Source organism: Balaenoptera ricei, chromosome 20, assembly GCF_028023285.1.
Source record: "Balaenoptera ricei isolate mBalRic1 chromosome 20, mBalRic1.hap2, whole genome shotgun sequence".
In the NCBI taxonomy this organism is placed as follows: domain Eukaryota; kingdom Metazoa; phylum Chordata; class Mammalia; order Artiodactyla; family Balaenopteridae; genus Balaenoptera; species Balaenoptera ricei.
Genome location: NC_082658.1, coordinates 19529259 through 19550220, shown reverse-complemented (window position 1 = coordinate 19550220; position 20962 = coordinate 19529259). Strand labels below are relative to the sequence as shown.

Here is a 20962-nt window from a genome sequence, read left to right as displayed (position 1 = left end):
CCGCCCCAGTGGGGATGCTCTCCATAAGCAGCCAGCACCAAACTGAAGAATCCAGGGGCCACCATCTAACCACACCTCTGGGGCTTCACCAGACCCTGCTGAGCAGGCTGCCAGCGCCCCAGTCTTCTATGTCCCTGGTCCTTCCTCTCTGTCCTCCTTTCCTTCACGCCTCTTCCTCAGCTTTCCTGCCATGGCTCCACACAGCAGCTGGAGGAGTCTTTCTAAATAGCCCCCCGACTTACGTCCTTGGGGCTCCCCCGTCCTCAGGGTAAGTCCAGCACCGGAACGAGGCTTTTGAAGCCCTGCACGTCTGGCCCTGCTTCATCAGGCCCCCTCCCGTTAGCTTCTCCAGGGTTGCCATGCCCCAAACCGTACCAAATTTTCCGTTCCTACCAAGCACGGTACCCAATCTTGCTTCTAAGTGTTTCAACATGCTGTTCCTTTGCCTGGAGCGGCTTCCCTCTCTGCAGCGCCCCCTCCCCCTAGCTAATTAATGCCTACCTGCCTTTTGGTCTCACCTGGGAAGAAAATAGAGGCCTTCCTGTACAGACAGCCCAACCCCCAAACCAGAGCTGGAGGCCCCAAGGCAGCACTTCTGCTGGATGCATAGCTCTCTCCACCTCGCAGGCCCATAGTAGGTGCTCAGTAAACTTGCTCTGGATGAGGAACTGGAGGTGTTCCCCAGGCCCAAGCACTTATCCATGCTCACGGTGCGTGCCACCGTCCCTCCACCTACAGTGAGTTCTGTGTCTCCCGCCTGGACCCTTCCACACAAACTCAGATGTGAATGTCCAGCTGTTTTCCATATATATTCATTCAACAAATACTTCTTGAGCACATAGTGTACACCAGGCAGTGTGCAAGATCAGCACTGTTTCATAGAAAGAGGATGTGAGCCACCTATATAATTCCAAGTTTTCCATTAGCCACATTACAAAGTGAAAGGAAACAGGTGAAATTCATTTTAGTAATATATTTTCTTTAAGTATTTTTTCAACACACCATCAATATAAAAAAAGTATCGAGGAGATGTTTTATATTCTTCATCTTGTACTAAGTCTTTGAAGTCTGGTGTGTGTTCTGCGCTTGGAGCACATCGCAATTTGGACCAGCCACGTATCTAAGACTCGGCCTCCACCTGTGGCGAGTGGCTGCTGTATTAGCAGATTCAAGGTGTTGGGCTCCAGTGGTGAACAAAACTTGCCCCTGTGAAGCTTACATTCTGGTGGAGAAGGCAGACGATAAATATAGACTGTACCAGCAGCCAGTGTAAAGAGTAAGGGGAGAGAGAGTGACACCCCCAAGGAGTGACGGGGAGCAGAACATAGCAAGTTGCCAGCCATGAAGCTTCTCCGGGAAGAGCATTCCCATTGGAGGGAATGGCAAGAACAAAGGTCCTGAGGCAGGAATAAGCTGGAGGTCTTGGAGGCCAACAAGGAGGCTGGTGTGGCAGGAGTGGAGTGAGGGCCGTGGAGGGGGTCACCAGTAACTCAAACGGTGCCCCAACTTCCTTAGCTCTCCTCTCAGTGGCTGGGGTCCCCATCCACCCCGGCCACCTCCGTCTGTTGTGGCCAGAGCCTGTCCTCTGCCCACCTTCCACATACCATCAATCACCTGGTCCTCCTGTTTTACCACCTAAGCATTTCCTCCCCTTGGCCACTCTCCTCCACCCCTTCAGAGGCTGCGCAGGGTCAGCCAGTCACCGATGGCCTGGGGTACTCCCTTCCTCAGCCTCTGCGCCCGCCCCCTGCAATTCTAGTCTGAACACCTCACTCACTGGCTTCAAATCCTTCACTGCCATTGCCCTCAGGATCAAGTCCAGATCCTGAATTGGCCTTGACCAGTCCGTCCCAGCCTCTACAGCTTCACCTGTTCTGCCTTTTCAACCGAAACCCGAAATTGTTAAAACACAGAGCTGGGGATAGTTTCTGATCACCAGAAGCTTTTTATTACCTCTGCATTCCACCTGGCTAACTCTTCCCCTTAGAGATTTAGCTGGGAGGGAGCACCTGTTCCAGGAAGCCTTAAGAGTCCTGCTCCAGGTCTGGTTAAATGCCTCTGCCCTGTGCTCCCATAGGCAAAGCACATATCAGCCCTCGATGACCAGACTCCAGCAGTGGTTCTCAACTGGGGGCGATTTTGCCCCCCAGGGGACATTGGGCAACGTCTGCAGATATATTTGGTTGTCACAGCTTGAGGGAAGGTGCAACTAGTGGATAGAAGCCAGGGATTCTGCTGAACATCCTACAGTGTGCAGGACGGCCCCTCTCAACAAATAAATCATAGCCCAAAATGTCGCTTGTGCCGTAGATAAGAAACTCTGCTCTACAGTGAACTATGAACCATCCAGAGCAACCTCAAGCCCCAGCAGCAAAGTTACTATCCCAAGGGGGGCGCTTTGTAAGTGTGGGCGTCACTGCTTTAGTCGTCACAATGAGGGGCACCCTCTTGGCATTTGGTGGGTAGGGGCTAGGAATGCCAATGTCCCCCCACAATAAAGAATTGTCACACACTCCTTTAGAATGTCCCACTGACATTTACATAGTGAACAACCTCTTTATAATTACCTGAACCCAAAACCTGACCCTGTTTTACATATAAAACATTAAGGGTTTAGTTTGAGATTTTTTTTTTGCATGGTTTTATTATTCGTTATTGGTTTTTTTTTTAATTAATTTATTTTATTTTATTTTATTTTTTGGCTGTGTTGGATCTTCGTTTCTGTGCGAGGCCTTTCTCTAGTTGCGGCAAGCGGGGGCCACTCTTCATCGCGTTGCGTGGGCCTCTCACTATCGCAGCCTCTCTTGTTGCGGAGCACAGGCTCCAGACGCTCAGGCTCAGTAGTTGTGGCTCACGGGCCTAGTAGCTCCGCGGCATGTGGGATCTTCCCAGACCAGGGCTCGAACCCGTGTCCCCTGCATTGGCAGGCAGATTCTCAACCACTGCGCCACCAGGGAAGCCCTCGTTATTGGTTTTTATCCACCCATACTCTTTAATTTTCCTGGGCTCCTTGTACAGAATAGCTTCTGACCCTCTTACTTCTTTTAAATCCAAATGTTCATTAAAAATAGAAGCAAGCATAGGACTGTGTCCTATCTGCCCAATGATTGGGCCCAAGCATTGACACATGGAAATTCACAGTACTTTCCCTGAATTTCTCCTTTACAATATAGTGTGACAGCATGGTGACTTTTTTTTTTTAATTTTTAATTTTTATTTATTTATTTATTTATTTATTATTTTTGGCTGTGTTGGGTCTGCATTTCTGTGCGAGGGCTTTCTCTAGTTGCGGTGAGTGGGGGCCACTCTTCATCGCGGTGCGTGGGCCTCTCACTGTCGCGGCCTCTCTTGTTACGGAGCACAGGCTCCAGACGCGCAGGCTCAGTAGTTGTGGCTCACGGGTCCAGCTGCTCCACGGCATGTGGGATCTTCCCAGACCAGGGCTCGAACTCATGTCCCCTGCATTGGCAGGCAGATTCTCAACCACTGCGCCACCAGGGAAGCCCCATGGTGACTTTTTAAAGCATGTGTTTGGTATGTTATGTTAAATTATGTCAGGTTCATAAAGAAACCTGTTAGAAAGTGTTTGTTAGAAAATATTTGCTAGAGGAAGAGAGCCTCTGTCCTCAGCACCCACTCCAGCCTGGGCCAGACTGTGACATAAGTGAGGATCTGGCTCCACCTGATGGCTAAAGTAGAAATGGCAGGTGGACCCCCGTGGAAGGAACTCTTCCCGCCCAGGAATCTCTTCTCACCCAGGCGCCCTGCTAACCCTCCCCAAACGCAGCCGCCACTGCCACCTTCCCAGACGCCCCCCCGCCCCCCAAGATCTCAGTGCTTGCTGCTTCTTCAAGGGCTTCAGGGATACAGGAAAGAGACCTGGCTGAGAGGTAGGAGCCCTTAGTACTGTTCCCCGATCTACCACTAACTTGCTGTGTGACCACGGGCAAGGGCACTGCCCTCTCTGGGCCTTGATGTGTAGTGGGGGAGGAGGGGGGGAAAACTGGCTTCTGAGGACCCTCAAGGCCCGTCACACTCCATCCTCTCAACCAGGAGCATCCAGGTACCCTGTCACCTGTCTGTCCTCTGTGCCTCCTGCCCACAGAAGTGAGCTTAGGGGTGGAGAGGGGAGGGCAGGACAATTCTTCCTGGAGGCAGAGGGACAAGAGGGCTGGCCTCCCAAGTTTCCATCCCAATCCTGAGCTCTTCTTAGGTTGCAACGAGCCCCTGACCCAGGTCCCCATGCCAACTGCCACTCCTGCTGTGAAGGTCATCTGTGGTCACTCCAAAAATAGAACTCTTCTGCCACTAAGTGACCCCCCCCGCCCAGACTCAACCTCTGGCTTCCCAAGGGCTAGGGACTCTCTGAGGGCCGAGGTGGCTTTCTCCCTCGGACTGGGGACTCCCTGAAGGCGCAGGCAGTCTTTCCCTTTCTCCCCTCCCCCACTCCACACTGGGGTCCTTAACGGGCTGTGAAAGCCCCTAGACCAAGGGCTTTCTAAGGGCAGGCCCATCTCCTTCCATAGGGTCTCCGAAGATCCCAGCACAGCAAGGCAGGCTCCAAAGGTGGCTTGGCCCCCCCCAGTGCCCACAGCTGACCCCCAGCCCCTGCCCAGACACCGAGAGAAGGCAGCGAGGCAGCGAGGCTCTGAGGCATGTGTAGAATAAATATAACTTTATTCTTTATCCAGTAGATCTCAGTGGAAAGTCCAACAGTAACAGGTGCACCAGCGGGCTCTGGGGGGATGAGACCCCAACCCCGGGGCAAGGAGGGCAGGGCAGAGCCAGCTCCCCCAACCCGGGGGTGCAGGGGTGACGGGAGGGGGCCCCCTGTAGGCCCGTCCTGCGGGGCAAGGAGGGGGCACGGGGGTGGGGTAGGCCAGGGAAATGGAGGAACTCAGGCCACAAGTGTCTGCCGGCCTGTCTGTCCACTGTGTGTGTTTGTGTGTGTGTGTGTGTGTCTGGGGGCCCTGCGGGCGGTGCTGGTGGCTATGAGGCTGGGGGGCAGGGGCAGCTCGGACCCCCTGGCCAGCGCCTTCACGGGGCGCGGGGTGGGGCTGGAGGGGCTTCGATGATGTGGGCTCTGGTGGGGAGGCAGCCCTGCCAAGGACACGAGGCTGAGAAACACACGCCTTTATGTTCTGAGGCCCCCTTGCTTTGCCCCTGCCCCATCTCTTGGGGGAGCCCCCTCCTTCCAGGGGTTGCCGGGGAAACTGTCCACGCCCAGTGGTTAGGCAGAGGGAGAGGGGAGGGCAGGCCTCGGAAAGTTAGTACTTCACAGTTTTAAAGAGAAAACTGATGAGGAAAAGGCTGGGGAGGAGGGCTTAGGGGGCACAGGGACTTAGAGAGGGGGAGCCCCTTCTGAGCCACTCCCCTCCCCCAGGACCCACCCCCCTCCAGCTCTGAATCCAGCTCCCCCCAATACACCGCACAGATTCCTTCAGTATAAATGTGCTTAAAATGAAAATTCTTATTAAAAAAATCAAAACCAAAAAAAAAAAAAATTAAAATAAAAACAAAACCAGCAAGAATTAATACCTGGGGGTTGGTACGGCAGGGTATGTACAGGGGGAATCCCCCACCCCGGCCCACCCCCTCTGTCACCAACCGAGGCAGGGGGGTTCCCCAACGGGGGGGCAATGGCTTGCAAGTTCTGAGGATGGGGGAGCCAGGTCCTGGCATTTGCTGGTGATGAAGATGTGGAGAGGTGGGCAGAGGGGTGTCTTGATGAACACGAGGCCCCTGGGCCCCATCCTGAGGCCCGGGACCAGGGGTCCTCACTCAGTCCTTGCCCCCGATGTCAGCCCTGACATCTGCAGGAGCGGGCAGTCCATCGCAGGCCCGGGCCTCTGTCCGAAGAGTCGCCGCCGCTTCCCTCCGGTCCCCCAGGGAAGGGAGGACGGGTGGGGGGCAGGGCTGGCGGGGGTCGCATGGTTGGTAGAAAGGCAGAGAAAAGCCAGGGCACGGGGCGAGGGCTGTGTCCACGGGGCACGGGCAGTCACGGGGAGTGGGTGGCCGGGCTGCTTCTGTTTGAGCTGGGGCTGAGGCTGGGGCTGCAGCTGCCGGGCGGGGGGGCCAGGCCGCCCCCATCCCGCCCCCCGCCCCCCGCTTGTCCGCTCAGGGTGTCCAGGCCCTCTGAGTTCTCCAGCATTTCCTGGATGAGAGGTGGCATGGAGCCCGGGATCTCCATCTTCAGCGTGATCACCCGCTCAGCCCCTGCAGGAAAGGAGGGACAGAGGTCAGCATGCCCACCCTGCTCCTCCAGCCCCACAAGCAAGTGTGGCTCCAGGAGGGAGGGTAGAGGGGGTGGGAGGATCAATACTACCAACATCAGCTTCCACCATGCACTGAAGTCGGGGCTTAGCTCTTTGACATAAGGCAGCCCTCCTAAGCCCCCACGGCTGAGGGGCAGCAGGGCAAAGTGGTTCCAAACTCAGGCTCTGGGGTCAGACCACCTGGGCTTGACACTGGGCCCTTCCTATGCGCCGTGTGCTGTGGACTCTCCTACTGACATCTCAAAACAACTCTGTAAACACCATCATTATCCCCACTTCTCAGATGGGAAACTGAGGCTCAGAGCTGTTCTCTGACCTGCTCAAGGACACACACCCACACAGTCTGGTTCCAGAGCCATGCCCTTAACCCCCACGCAAAGATGACACTGCCACCTTGGGGCTCACAAGCAGGGGTCACCTAGGCAAGGTGGGGTCTGGTGAGTGGGGCATCACATGGGCACAAAGACGTGGGGTGTCAGCTCAGATGCAGGAGGCCTGACCCTGGACATGGACGGTGGGTCCTGGGCCAGGTGTTGGGGCCCAGCCCCAGCAGACACATGGGGCATCTCCAGGTGTGGGAGCCTCACCCTTAGCACTGATGCTTCGCAGGTCTGTGATCTTCATCAGCATCTTGGGGAACATGTGTGGGCGGCTGGGCCTCCGTTTCCGCACATAGACCTTCAGTGCCTCAAGCAGCGGCTCCTGCAGCATGTCCACCCTGTCTGGCTGCTCCAGGTCCTGCCGGTCTGAGGAAGCAGAGATGCCCGCTGAGTCGCTGCCCTAGCCCAGCGAGGAACACAGCTGCACTTCCAGCCTTGACCACCAGGGGGCATGCCTGCCCAGACCACGGACTGAGCTTCTCTGCTGGGGGGCGGGGAAGGGGCGGGGGCGGTCCCCACACATAAAGGCCCTACGAGGCTCTCAAATGTGAGCAAAGAGGGGCTGGGGACAGGGGTTGCCCAAAGGTCGCCCTGAGAGCCCAGTTCATGGAGGTGGGATCCCTGAACAGCACTCTGATGGCAGTGCCATCAGAGACTGGTCTCCCACTCCTGCCCATTATTCTGGACACCAGCCTGATAAGGTAGAACTCATAATAATAAAATAATAACAGCAGCCAACATTTACTGGGTCTTATTCTGGGCACACTGTGCCTTATTTATTACCTCCTAATCCTCCCATCAACTTTATGAGGGGAAGACCATTACTGCCCCCATTTTACAGAAATAGAGGCTCAGAGAAGTTCAGCAACCTGTTAAAGGTCACACATTGGCCAGGATTTGAACCTGGGTGGTCTGACCTTCAAGTCCTCACTCCTAAGCCCCCTACAAGGAGCACTGCCTGGAAACAGGGAACCAGAATCCAGGTCTCCATCACGACTCCCTTGCCGTGTGGCTGCAGACCAGACCCTGCTCCTCTGAGACTCGGTTTCCCCCTCTAACAGGGGTCTGACAAGGGTCTGACAGGTCCCTTTCTGATCTGATGATCCCTGAGCTTCTCCCCGGGAGAGGCTCTGGGGGTCGTACCACCACCCTGGGCCTGGCCCCCAGACCCAGGCCCCCTGCCCACCTCCACAGATGAGGCAGATGGCACTGAGCAGCCCTGTCTCAGCATCATCCATCTCCAAGGGCAGCAGCTGGTTGGCGAAGGCGAAGACCAGGTCCGTGAGAGGGCCGAAGCCGGCATTGTGCATCTGGGTCCGGTTCAGGGTCAGCCCATCCGAGAAGGTCATTGTGTCCTGCTCGGGCGTGTACCGCGTGCAGATCCGCAGGATCTGGATGCAGAGGGTTCTCGAGTTCAGGAACTCACATCCCCCAGCACTTCTAGCACCAGCAACCCCCGAGGACCACCTGGCGGGCAGCCAGACCAGTGCTGTCCCATAGAACCTTCTGCAATGCTGGACACACTCTACGCCTGCACCATGTAATACAGTAGCCACCGGCCACAGTGTGGCCGCTGGGCACTTGAAATGTGGCAAGTGCAACTGAAAAGCTGAATTTAATTTTAATTAATTTAAATTTAAATAGCCACACATGACCAGTGGCTTCCGTATTAAGACAGCTGATCGAGCTCATCCTGCCTCCATGCAGAGAATTAAGAGGGAAACTAGAATTTCCAAGAAGGCAAAGACCACAGTGGATTTATGTCTACAGTTCCCAGGACTGGGTACGCAACAAGAGCTCCATAAATGTATATTGTCTTCAGCTCTCTCAAACCCTGATCCTGCCTCTTGCATCCCACCTCCCACCCCACCCCTATAAGGAAGAGCAGCCTGGTCACATCCCACCACAACATTCCACATCTCGACCACCTTGGAGGTGGTCCAGAAGGAACAGGTGGGCTGAGCCCATCAGGGAAGACAGGGAGGACAGTTCTCCCTCCAGCCCTGGATTTGACAATCCCATCCGCCCCCATCCTGCCTTCAGATGCCCTGCAGTCCCCCGAATCCAGCTGGTCCCACCCCAGCAGGCCTTTCACACGCCCCTTCTACAAACCCCTAGATGCTACCTCCTCTGGGGCGCCCTCCCTAGGGTCCAGCAGTGTGGCTCTCTGTCCTTCAGGGAGGGGACAGCCCTCCCCCATCTCCAGCCAGCGCTTATCACAGTTTTGCAAGCTCTGTTTACATATCTGTTGCCTCCACCAATAGAAGATTTTCGAGAGGGGACAGTGGTGTGTTCACCTCTGTTCCTGACACCCAGTTCAAGGCCTGGCCACACAGGGTCCCAGGTGAATCTTTATTAGACTGAATAGATGGGAAGATGGGTGGTTGGAAGGAAGGTCCGATGGAAAGATGGGCTGAGGGTGGATGGATGCGTGTATAGCTATATGGGTGACCCAGTGCACATCCGGGGGCTGAGTGGCTAAGTGGGCAGGTGGACACGTGGGGGAGAGGAAGGGTGGCTATTTGGGTGGGTGGGCATTTGGGCAGGTCGATTCCAGATGGACGTTTAGGGAGGTGGTTACTGGAGTGGCAGGACATCCTCCAAGGACACGGGGGTAGTGCCCAGGTGGGCAGGGTGAAGACCCTCACCAGGATGTCCAGGCAGGCAGCCTTGAGAAGGGTGATCTGGTCCGCAATGGTGAGGGTGGTGAAGCCGGGAAGCTGCTTGGCGAACTCCACAGTCTTAATGATGCACTTGGTGGAGAGTTCACTGAACTTGTCCCAGAGGTCAATGTCCAGAGAGACACGCTGTTCTGAGCTGTTGTTCTGGGAGGACGGGGGAGAGTGAGGGCCTTCCCCTCGTGGCACCCTTCTCAGCCTGGCTCCACCAGCCCCCGCAGACCTGCCCTCTACTGCCTTCACTTCCTGAGAGCTCCTCAACAGGAGGCGGCGGGGAGGAAGGGGAGGCGGGGGGCGGGGCGGGGGGGGGGGAGACACGGCGGTGGCCCAGGCAGGAGTGCGGAGGGGCAGGCCTGGCAGAAGAAGGGGTGCCCCCGGGGGGCCGTACCGTAGTGTATTTGCCCAGCTGGCAGAGGGCGGGGAAGGTCTCCTGATGCGCTTTGCGCACCTTCTCGATGAGCTCCCCCACCTCCGGCGTCAGCGTGTAGCTCTCGGAGCACTCGGGCTTGGGCGCCTCCTTCTTCTTCTTGTTTCGGTCGTTCCTCACGGCTGTGGAGGGCCCAGGCCGCGCGGTTAGAGGGCAAGTGCGGCCGGCGGTCCGTCCCCAAGCCCGTCCATCCCCAGCCCGAGCTCCTCCCACCAGACCGAGAGCAGCCAGCTGCGAAGGAGGCCATCCAGCGGGGGCGCGCACATGAATGCGTACACACGCGAGCGCACAGGCAGGCGGGATGACAACACACGGTGCCCCCCCCGCCCCCCGCCGTGCCCACCCGGCCCACACACCGAGGCCTGCCCCAGGGCCCCGTGACCACCGCACGCATGCCCGCTCTCCCACGCATCTACTCCAGCTCACACTCCGGGTGCGCACGCGCGGGGGGTCCAGGGCTGAAGGCACGTGTGCAGAGTGTCCCACGTCTGTGCTCGGCCTCGCTGCCTCCCGCTCCCCCTGCCTCCAGGGAGGACCGGCTCCTGCCTCCACCATCCCCCAGCCCTCCGGCAGCCGTCTCCCTGGGGTCCCGGGACGGGCTCGGAGAGCTCTTTGGGCGGCCAGGCGAAGAGTAGGGCTCCCCAGCCTGAGAGTGGGGGGCCCGGGTGGGAGAATCTCTCGGCCCATTAGCCGGGGGAGCTGACAAATCACCGGGGGCGCTGAGCCGCACACACCACTTGGCTTTAAAGAAGCGATGGGGTCGTTACCAGCCGATTATCCCAGACACACAATCACTCACAGGACCAGTGGTGGCGGCTGCTGACGCTGGAGGAAGAGAGGGTGGGGGTGGGGGGCCCAGGGAGGGGCAGCGGGGTGGGGGGGCAGGCATAATTTGGAGATCACTCATGTCGATTCTGCAAATTCAATAAAGTGCAAGGGAGAGAAGGGAGAGGGAGAGAGAGAGTGGGGGGATAATTTGGGAAGAGAAAATTGCAGCTGTGACAAGACGTTTATCATTCGGAAGCTTTAATTCTATTGAAATGGCAGCTGCTCAGCTCCGGGGCACAGAGCAGCCAGAGAGGAGAAGGAGGGAGGGAAAGGGGGAGTTGGTGGTGGAAGGGAGAGGGGGTCCCCACCCTGGTCCTTCTGTGATGAAAAGCTCTGGGAGCGGAAAGTGGCAGAAGCAGAGGGAGGAGGAGGTTCTGGGCCCTGCAGGGAAGGGTCCCAGGCCTGTGGGTCCCAAGTTGTCACCGGCTCTGCAGCGCACAGCAGCCACTTCCTGGGCTCCGGACAATGCAGCCCCTTCCTCATGAGGCAGGAGGTGGCCGGGTGCTGCAGGATCCCTCTGCTCCTGTCTGGGGCTGCTCGTGTCCCCCCCTCGTCCCCTCCCAGCTTCCTTCTTCCACTGCCCTGCCCACAAAGGGCTAGAGGGTCCTGCAGCCCCCTCCCCCACTCCATCCCCCACGGCTCAGGCACCATGGCAACGGCCACGCAGACAAGGAGGCGTCTGTCAGCGTCATTTATCTCTGACATCATCAATCACCGGTCACCACGGCAACACCCATGATTTCAACACAAGAGGGTCTCCCTGTCCAGCCCTCCCTCTCTCCCTCCATCGGGCCTCAGCTGAGCCCAAACTGGAAGCCCCCGTTCCTCTGGAATCGGAGAAGTCCCAATTCTCTCTTCCAACTCCCGGTCCCAGGTTCCACCAGACAAAGGCTCTAAGATCCCTATGCCTGCAGCACCTCCCCCCCACCCACACACACACAAATACCCAGCAGCACCCCTGTCCTAAGATGCACAATCGGAGGGTCTCAGGGATACCTCTGAGCCCCACCCCAAAGCCAGCCAGGACCTGGAAGCAAGCCAGCGGGAGCAGACACGTGCATACACGTGGGCGAGCACACACAGCCCGCCTCACTCGAACAGGAAGGGCTGTCCGCACATGGACACACAACTAGTGAGACAGACAGACAGGTCCCTGCAGCTATAGGTGAACCGTCCTCAACCACAAGCCTGTACACCACGTCACGAGCACGCCCGTTCACATCCACACACACATCCACATGCCCCTGATCACCCAGCTTTAGGGGCCGGGCACTCGTGCCCTGCCCAATGCATGGCCCCGCCCCGCCCATGGCACTCACACTCCTTGGACATGCCCACTTCGAAGCACTTCTGCAGCCGGCAGTACTGGCAGCGGTTCCGGGTCACCTTATTGATGATGCAGTTCTTGTCCCGATGACACGTGTACACCATGTTCTTCTGGATGCTGCGGCGGAAGAAGCCCTGGGTATGGAGGGCAGGGAGTCAGGTCGGCCACACCCACAGTAGGAACAGCGCTGGCCTGTGGCCTCAGCCGTGGGGGCAGAGGGCCAGGCGGCTGCTGCCCCAAGGCTTTGGCCATCAACTACCTGAGTAGACCAGATAAGGCAGAGAGAAGGGTCCGCCTGCAAGGATACCCCGAGAAGAATCCCAGTACCTGCCGCCTCAACACTGCAGGCGGGCAGAGGGCTTCCCCCAACCCACACGCATAGACCCAGCTTCCTCTCTCCTGGCGAAAAGGACCTCGGGCTGCTGGTGACTCAAGAAAAGGGGCAGATGGGGCTAGATGAGAGACAGGCAGAGCTCTGGAACCCACAGGCCTGGGCTCAGAGCACAGGAAGAGAAGGCAAGCAGGAGGGGCCACACAGACACACACACAGGCTGGCCAGACAGGTGGAGAGTGCGCTCAGGAGCAAGGCAGCAAAACACATGTTCACACGTGTGATCAGCACAGACTGATCACAGGTAGACCAGGCTGCTCAGGGGCTGCCCACACGGGCTAACAGAGAGACTGACAGACAGGCTAAGGCAGACCAAGAACAACCAGACAGGACAGGCAGACACAGAGTCCAAGGCCTGGTGCTTTGCCCTTGATCTCTGCCCCACACTGAGGGGCAGCCCAGGGCCCCAAGCCTCAAAGCTGTGCAGCTTCGGAGCCCCAATCTGTGGGGAAGAAACGGGTACAGAGGCTCAAGCCCTGGGGAGAGGAGGAGGAGAGGCCATGCCCACAGCTTCTGGGAAGGTGGCAGCCACATCTGCACCCTGGAGCCAAACACGGGCACGTGGAAATCCAGCCAGACTCTGGGAAGCCCACAGCCTGGGCACCTGAAGGAGAGGCCAAGGCAAGGCGCCTGCTCCTAACGGCCTCCTGCCAGGCTGCTGTGGCGAGGTTCAGGCAGGGCCACAGAGGGCAGGCCTCCTGGGTCCCCAGCCAAGAGCCGGTGGGCAGCCAGCTCACCATGGCAACCCTGCCAGCGGGAGGATGGAGATGATGGGGAAAAGAGCTGAGGCAGGAGGGGGACCTCTGGTTTGGGGGACCCCTGCTCATCTGCGGGGAAGGAAGTTCTGCTGAAGGCTTCCTCCCCTCCAAGGCTGCTGCCACCTCCCGCACAGAAGTAAGATCAGCAGCTTCAGGGACACCCACCACCACCACCACTACCACCACCGGCACAGTCCCAGCACTCGGCAGTGGGAACATCCCATTTACCTAATCAGGGAGGTCCTTCCCAATGACCCCCTCAACTCACCTTGCAGCCCTCACAAGCGCTGACCCCATAGTGGTAGCCTGAGGATTTGTCTTGACAGACAAAGCAAGGCTTGTAGATGCGGGGGAGAGGGGGTGGCGAGGGGGGGCTGGGCACTATCTCTTCGGAACTGCTGCTCTGGGTCTCAATGGCTAGAGAGACAAGAGGAGAAGGGCGGTTAGAGACCCAGGTCACCATCCTTAATATGGTGCCCACCCTGCCTCCTGATCTCTCCCAGGAGCCTCTCCCAGCCACCCCACTGCTGCCAGGAGTCAAACTCTGGGGCAGGGACACAGTCTCAGGAAACCTGGGACTTCCCAGCCCAACTGGGGAAATGAGGCGGCCGATGAAGCTCCAGCACCCCATCAGTCCTGCCTACTTCCACAGGACCCCACCTCCAAACCCAGAAAGATCAGATAATAAACCATCAGATTTGTACACGGACGTGGCTATACTTGGTGGTTGGGCGTAGGTGTCAGCCTGGTTCCACAGCCCTGGGCCCTGGGCAGCCCAGCCCCAGCTCCCCCAAGTTAGGAAGGAGTTAAGGCCTGATGAGGAGGGAGGGAAGAGGACACAAGCTGGGGACAGAGGAAACTGGGGTCAACAGGATATTCAAAGCCGGCCACTCCCCCACCCCCTCTGCTTCCGCTCCCCCCTCCACCCCCTCTGCCAGCAGCCACAGCCCCTCCTCCACCCAAACAATCCCCTGGCCAGGGACCCAAGGCAGGGTGTGCAGAGTCACAAATGTTGGGGCACAGCAGGCGGGGACTCCCTGAGATAAGCAGGAGGACCCCCTGGAGACAGGGAGAAGAGTCCCTATGGGCCCCGGAAGCCCATTGCTCTGGGTGCCCCCTGTCTGGGGGGAAAAGCATGACAAAGGGGGTCTGTTCCCATCAATGCTCTGTCTGTCTGGCCTCCATACGATACTATGTCCTACGTCCCAGTTACTATTCCCCTCCCCTCCTGTTATTCAGCTCTAAGACGGCAGCCAGGAGGGTGACCTAGCCAGCAAGGGCAGCCCCCCTCTACAAATCCTTCCCAGTGCCTGGCCCCATGCCCATCACCCTGGGCAGAACAGGGCTGAGTTGCGTGGGGGCTGTCTGTGCCCGAAGCCAGGGTAGCTGGGGGTGTACTGGACTGGATGAGAACTGTGACCCAGTCAACCCCAGATTCCCAAGGGGCCACCCAGCACCCTCCTGAGGCTTTGCCAAGTCCACTTGCCCAGGGCCAAGGCGGGGCAAGGATGCCTCCCTGAGTAGATAGATCCCTGCCTCCTCCCACACCCCAGAATCCTGTCTAGTCTCACCCCAAACTCCAGCACACGAGGTTCTGGAATTCAAAGGGGCCCAGAGTTCCTGCCCAAGCACCTCATAGCACCTCATGGCTCATGTGGCCCCGAAGTCCAGGCACAGACAAAAGAAGCACCTGGATGGGGGCGGGGAGGGGTGGGGGGCTGGCTAGCTGCATGCTACTACCCTCCCCCTTTACCTGCAAACACAACTAGGGACTGCCAGGCGGTTGATGACAGGGAACCAGGCCAACAACCTTGGCAGGGCTTTCCTGGCTCTTAGCTGGGCCTGGGCACCACTTCCCTGGTCAGCCCGGCTGACCAGCACTGCTGTGGCCCCATGTCCCTGTCCCTGCCCAGAGAGCAGCCTGCTGCAAAGGATCAGTGGCTGCCGACACCACACCCCCACCGATCCAGACTCTTCGCTGACCTCCCCCACCCTCTGCTCCTCACCCCAAATCGAACTGTCCTGGCCTGGTTTTCCCCACCTCACTCTCCCAGAGGCCAGACAAGCAAATCAGACAGGCGAGAGGCCTGAGAACAGCTGCTGGGGGTGGGGGTGGGGTTGGGGGGCCTGGGTGAGGCCAGGAGGCAGAGGGGTGAGCGACAAAGGAGCCTTTTGTTGTGCTAACTTTTTCCAAGACGTAAAAGGAGTCACAATAGACAATCCAGACTGGTGGGGGGTGGGGGGGTGTCAAGGACAAGGGGGTGTGGGGAGGGACCATGGCCTAGAATCCCAGTCAGCGTTCAGACCAGAGAGGAAGGAGGCTCTGACCTCCCTCCCCCTCCCTCCCTCCCTCCCCATCCAGTCTTTGCCCTGGGCCCACCTCCCCCAAGGCCCGACCTCTAAAATGGACCAGAGGGGAGGGGGAGAAAGGACAGAGGGAGCTTTGGGATACGCAGTGGGGTTGAGAGAGGGGAGGGGGCCGTGGGGAGACACAGGGGACATCCAGATGAGGGACAGGCAGCTTAAGAGCAGGACTGACTGGAGGGGCAAAGGTCTGTAGAAATTTGGAGCTGAGGCAAAGTCCAGAGGCTGTTTATGAAACTGGAAGAATGTGCTTTTCAAATTGCGCTTTTTGGCAGGACGGGGGAGATGACCGAAGGTGAGGGTACACAGTTTGGGCTCAGTGAGGCCTCCCTGCGGCCCACCCCACAGCAGCTGGCTGCCTCTGAGGCTATCACACTGGTCTGCACGCCCCACGCCCAGCACATCCCCACCTGTCACCCAGGTAACAGCTCTAAGGTTTCCCACTGTGCCCTTTGAACCCAGAGCCCCGGCCCAGTCCCCACCTCCCGGGCCACCAGCCAGCAGCCAAGGGGAGCAGGGGCACTCTAGGACGCTCCCAGCCTCTGCAAGAGTCAGGACGCAGCCTTAACTCTGCACACCCAGCGGGGGAAGGACTGGCCACGGCCTGGCCCCTTCCCGCTCACCTCCCTCCCCAGAGGCCCCAGCCCACAAATCTCTCCTCTTCCTGCAGAAGGACGAGGCGGGAGAAGCACCACACCTTCTCAGCTCAAAAGTTCCAGCGCCCAGCGAAGGGATGGCACCGGCCCAGGGAGCCAGGCGTCCCCTCCCGCCCGCGCTGCCAGGCTGCCCCTCCCCCGCCCCCGCTCGGCTCCTGGTGGGCAGAACGCTCCGGAGTCCCCGCGCCCCAGAGCCGCTCGAAGGCCCGCACAAGGGGCCGGTTTCCTGGAGGAGATCAGCAGGAAGTCAGCCGGGCCCCCGGCCAGCGGCTCCCCTCCCAATCCTGCTGGCGCCCGCTCCTCCGCAGCTCCGCTGGCAGCCCCCGGGGAGGGGCGGGGAGGGGGCGCACGGCGCTGGGTCCCGCCCTTCCTCCACCCCAGAGGAGGGTGGGGGTGACTCTGGGTGTAGCACGGCGGCGGCGGCGGCGGAAGAAGGCCCCTACCCAGCGGCCGCCGATAAGCATCTCTCCCCCTCCCCCCACTACGGGCATCCACGTGCTTCACATTCTTGGACGTCTGGGAGCGGGCGGAGGCGTGAGCCGCGAGATTGGTGGGGGACAGATGGAGAGCCACATCCTGTGTACCCCTTGTCCTCTGGCGCCCCAAAACGGGGGTTCTGGGGGAGGGAGGCAAGGTCCCCGGGGCCCTGCAGGATCGGGAAGGTCTTCTCCCCCAGCCCACGCGCAGTCTCTTCCCACCTTTGGTGGAGGTGGCAGGAGGGAGTGGAGAATTCGGTGTGATGGGGCAGGAGGGCTCCTGTCACCAGAGGACCTACACACACCCAGGGGTTCGGTCATGACCCCGTGTAATCTAGACACACTCAAGTCACCACCCCCAGCCTCCAGGCCCTTCCTGTACCCCACCACAACCCTTCCAGCCACTTTCCCGGCCCACTAGGCGTTGGGGGCTGAGCCCACTGCCACGGACCCGACACTCCCACCAAGGGAACAGGCCTCTGGCTCCACCCTGCCCCACACACGGTGCGGGGGAACAGGCCTCCACTTCCCCCATCGCCCGCTGGACTCCAGGCTTCCCCCTACCTCGCCTGGCCAGTTTGGGGCCAGAAAGAGCTGAGCTGCCCCCAAGGGCTGGAGCCCAAGGCCTCAGATCCCATCTCCTCCCCAGTCCTCTGGCAAAGGCGGCCAAGGCTGTGGAGGGAGTATGGCAGCCATGCCCCAAGTACCCCACTTAGGAGGGGACACCTTCCTCCAGTTCTGGGAGGATGGCAAGAAGGGTCCCAGTGTGTGTCAACCTCTCGCCTGTCCCTTTTTTCCTAAAGTCCGCCCACGCGCACCCCTCCCTCCCTCCCACGGTCTGCAGCCTGCGGCCTCCCAGGCAATCTGCCCCAGAGGCAAAGGTCAGGGGGCAGGACAATAAAGGCTGGGGGTGAGGTGGCTCTGAAAGGGGCAGAGATGGGTGTCTGCACCTCAGGTCTCTCTTCCTAGAGCAAAGGCATTGGGGGTTGCCCTTCAACCTACTGCAATCTGCCAGGCCCCCAGAGACCCACTCTACCCCTCCTCCCTGGCAGGCAGGAGAGAGGCAGCCAGTCCGGGAGGGTGGGAGAAGCCCCCCAGGGAAGAGTTGAGCCCAGAGCAGGGGAGAGGACGGAACCGGAGCCAAGTAACAATAACCCCCTAAGCACCGCTCTCCCCCACCAGGTACACTACCTCACAGCTGGGTATAAACATGCCCAGGTGTGCACCCCAGGCACTCACAGCTCCCGCCAGGGTACAGAGCCCCTCCCTTCCAGGGAAGCCTGAACCCAGCCAGAGGACAGCGAGGAGGAGGTGCCAGGACTCCGGGGTTCTCATCAGCGGCCCTCTTAGGAAGGGACAGCCCAGTGCCTGCCCCATCCGCAGGTGAAAACACGGTAACAAAAGGACACGGCTGAGTTGGGAGGGGATGCAGCCCTCATTTCCAGAGTAGCCCCAGACCCACAGAAAAATCAAACTCATCCTCCAGAGAACAAACCGTATTAGGATTATGGGGAGGGGGATTCTTCCCACCAGAGTAGCGTCTCCCCTCCATTCCTGGCACAGAAGCTTGTACCAGCCAAGTGTCTAGGGCCAGGACAGCCCTCAGATGGACAGGTGCCCTTCCCCAAGGTGTAAGGGTCAGTTAGGATGGCCGACGGGTATCTGATGGAGTTGCCCCTTCCTGCCACACCCCACTGCCAACACCAAAAACATGGAGCGCTCCCCTGACACCCAAGAGCTGGGGGCAGCAGCTGTCGCCCAGGACAGGCTCTCCCCGAGGCTTTGGCAGGGGTGGGATCTGGGGAGGAGGCCCCTCCTCCTAGAAGCAGACAAGCCCACAGATAGGACCTTTACCCCACCCTTCAGGGTGGGAGAAAGGACCACTCAGCTGTGAAGCTATCGGATTGCAAGCAAGAAGAATATAAACTGGGGACAAGGGGCTTCACTTCCCCTGCAAGAAGTGGAAGGAGAGATGAACAAACGTTTGCTGAAAGGAGGAACCCCCAAAGTTCCTCAGTCCAAATACAACAGAAATAGCGCCCAGGGTTACTCGGGGGAGTCCAATTGTCCAACAAGGGCACCCGACTTTCAGCAAGAGAGACAAGTGGAGGGTAGAGACAAGACCCTCACTACGCCCCCAGGCCTGCATCTCCTGGTGGAGCGGAAGCCCTACAGCCCACCCTCACCCCCCAACTCCCACAATAGGAGGGATAGGCCGGTACCTACAGTGGTTTGAGCCATTCCAAAGCGGAGTCCGGAGCGGGGTGGAGTAGGGACCGGGGGCAGGGAGCCCCTTCTCTGGGAGCAAACAGGCCCGGTTCTGGTTATAAAAATCCACCACCAGGAAGGGATTGGGGGTGGGGGTGAGCCCCCCCACGTCCACACTCTCGTACATCTTCCCCGCGAAGACAAGAGGTCCGGGCGGATAAGTCCTGCGCGCTGCCTCCCTCACTCAGCCGGCGGCGCCATCGGAGAGCTGCTGGGGGCGAGGGGCACGTCCCCCCCGCCCCGACTGGCGACCCGGGCAGGGGGCCGCCCTCTGCCCTTAGTCTCGCGTCCAAGTCGGCCGGCCGCTCTGCGAGTCCCAGGTGAAAAGCAGGGAAGTTGTGTGTACTGGTGGGGGGGTGGGGGGGTGGGGGGGCGGGGGAGGGGTTCTTCGGCTGACCCCGGGAACGCCCAGCCGAGGGCCGGGAACTCGGCGTCTTCACCTCGAGGGGGCTCCCGTCGCGAGTCTCATGGTGTCCGAGGCAGCGTCCCGCGGCTCCCCGAGTGCGCCAGCCGGGGGCGAGATCGGCGCGGGGCGGGGGGTCACTGAGCACTTCCTCCTCCCAGCCGGGGCTCCCGGGCTTCTCCCGGGCGAGGATTCCGGGTGGGGTGGGGACCGCGCGGCTCCGCCTCCGCCTCCACCAGGCACGGGGCGGCCGCCCTGCGCTCGGTCTCTGGCGGTGCGCGCCGCGGGCCCCCAACCCCGGCCTACGCGCCCCCTCCCCTGCAGTCCCACCCCCTTTCCTCCGCCCTGTCCCGTCCAGGCACCGCCCCTGCTTTAACCCTTTCCCGGCGGGTCCGGCTGCAGCGGGCGCCAAGCCGGGAACTGAGAGGGAGAGGCGGGCCATGGAAGGCAAGTGGGGGGGAGCCCGGGCAGGGGGAGGAGAGAAGAGGGGACGGAAGGGGTAAAAGGCTCGAGAGGAGGAGTGCACGGAGTACTGACGAAGCCTGGGTAGCGGGAGAGGAGGGGGCTGCGCCAGGACGGAAGAGGGGCGGGCGTCTCCCCCGTCCCAGTTCCGGCTCCCAGCCTCCCCCGTGGTTTGGTCAGTCCCCGGCCCCGCGATGCCAAGGCGAGGGAGGTGGTGGGCGGGAGGAGGGGGGTGGTCCCGCTGTCCTCCCCTAACACACACCCCCACCCAGCCCGGGCCTCATTTGCCTAATGCAATGCGGCTGAACTCTCTCTGAACTCGCCTGGCGGCGCCTCACCTCCGGGTGACCCACCCACCGCTGCCCGTGACATCACCCGCTCGCCAGCCCCCTGCCCGGTCGGGCCGCTCCCCCGGAGACGCGGAGAGTGGCGGCAGGAGGCGAAGGTCTGGGGTGCGTGTGGCCAAGTGTTAGCGCCGTGCCGGGTGTCCCGGGTGTGACATTGTGCAGCTCGGGCACCGCGTGGGAATGAGACACCCGGCTTGTGTCATTGTCTGTGACATCATGTGTGACTCGGGCCGCCCGCCCGCCGGAACCCGATGCGGCAGCTCGGGTGCTTTGGCACAAACGCGTGCAGAGGGGGCTCTCCCCGCAACGCCGGCGTGCTTCAGTCGAGCAAAGCCCCGCCCAGGGTGTCTCCCAGAGGCGGAACCGGCATGGGCCCCCCACCGCACCGTCTAGCCCTGGAGAGAGAAAAGGAGGGGCTGGTGCCTTTCAGCTGACCACTTCCTCCCGGAAGCCCTCGGGATGCCGGTTTCACTGGAAGAAAGACCTGGGTTGGGTAGGTCCAGGAAGGCGGGGGTGGGGGGGGGGCGGGGGGGGCGGGGGGAATGCCCCAGGAGAAGAGAGTATCTTATTGCTCCCTCTGACCCTGCAGCAGAGCTCCCTCATTTGACAGGAATTTACGTGCTTCCCGAGGATAGTCTTCTAAAAGCCAGGTTCCTAACATATGTGGTCATTTAATCCTCACAGCAACTCTTAAGAGATAAGTGGTATTACTCCTATTTTACAAATAAAGAAACTAAGGTCTCAGCAAGGTTAGGTGGGTTGTCCAAGATCACACTGCTATTAAAGAGTAGAGTGAGTATTTGAACTTTCTGCCATCAAAGCCCATATTCCCACCATGCCAGGCCGATTCAAGGAAAACTATTTTCTGAGCACCTCCCAGGTGGATACCCTGGGGAGCCTGCCTTTGCAGACCTTATGGTGC

At 59.8% G+C, this 20962-nt stretch overlaps 1 protein-coding gene across 5 annotated transcripts in view; it reads right to left on the bottom strand.

Moving 5' to 3' along the window:
- Positions 1–4660: 4660 nt before the first annotated feature.
- RARA (retinoic acid receptor alpha) overlaps positions 4661–20962 on the bottom strand; it is a 43549-nt gene continuing 27247 nt past the window's right edge. For 3 of the 5 annotated variants that reach the window (XM_059909023.1, XM_059909022.1, XM_059909024.1), the window contains exons 3-9: positions 13333–13481; positions 11908–12049; positions 9722–9882; positions 9304–9480; positions 7842–8046; positions 6863–7021; positions 4661–6216 (exon numbers count right to left, since the gene is read on the bottom strand). In XM_059909023.1, the coding sequence (XP_059765006.1) occupies positions 5999–6216; positions 6863–7021; positions 7842–8046; positions 9304–9480; positions 9722–9882; positions 11908–12049; positions 13333–13481 (1211 nt within the window). In that variant the 3' untranslated portion in view covers positions 4661–5998. Of the gene's footprint in view, positions 6217–6862; positions 7022–7841; positions 8047–9303; positions 9481–9721; positions 9883–11907; positions 12050–13332; positions 13482–18782; positions 19533–20962 lie in introns of those variants that run through there. The other 2 variants (XM_059909025.1, XM_059909026.1) reach the window with 2 other exon arrangements.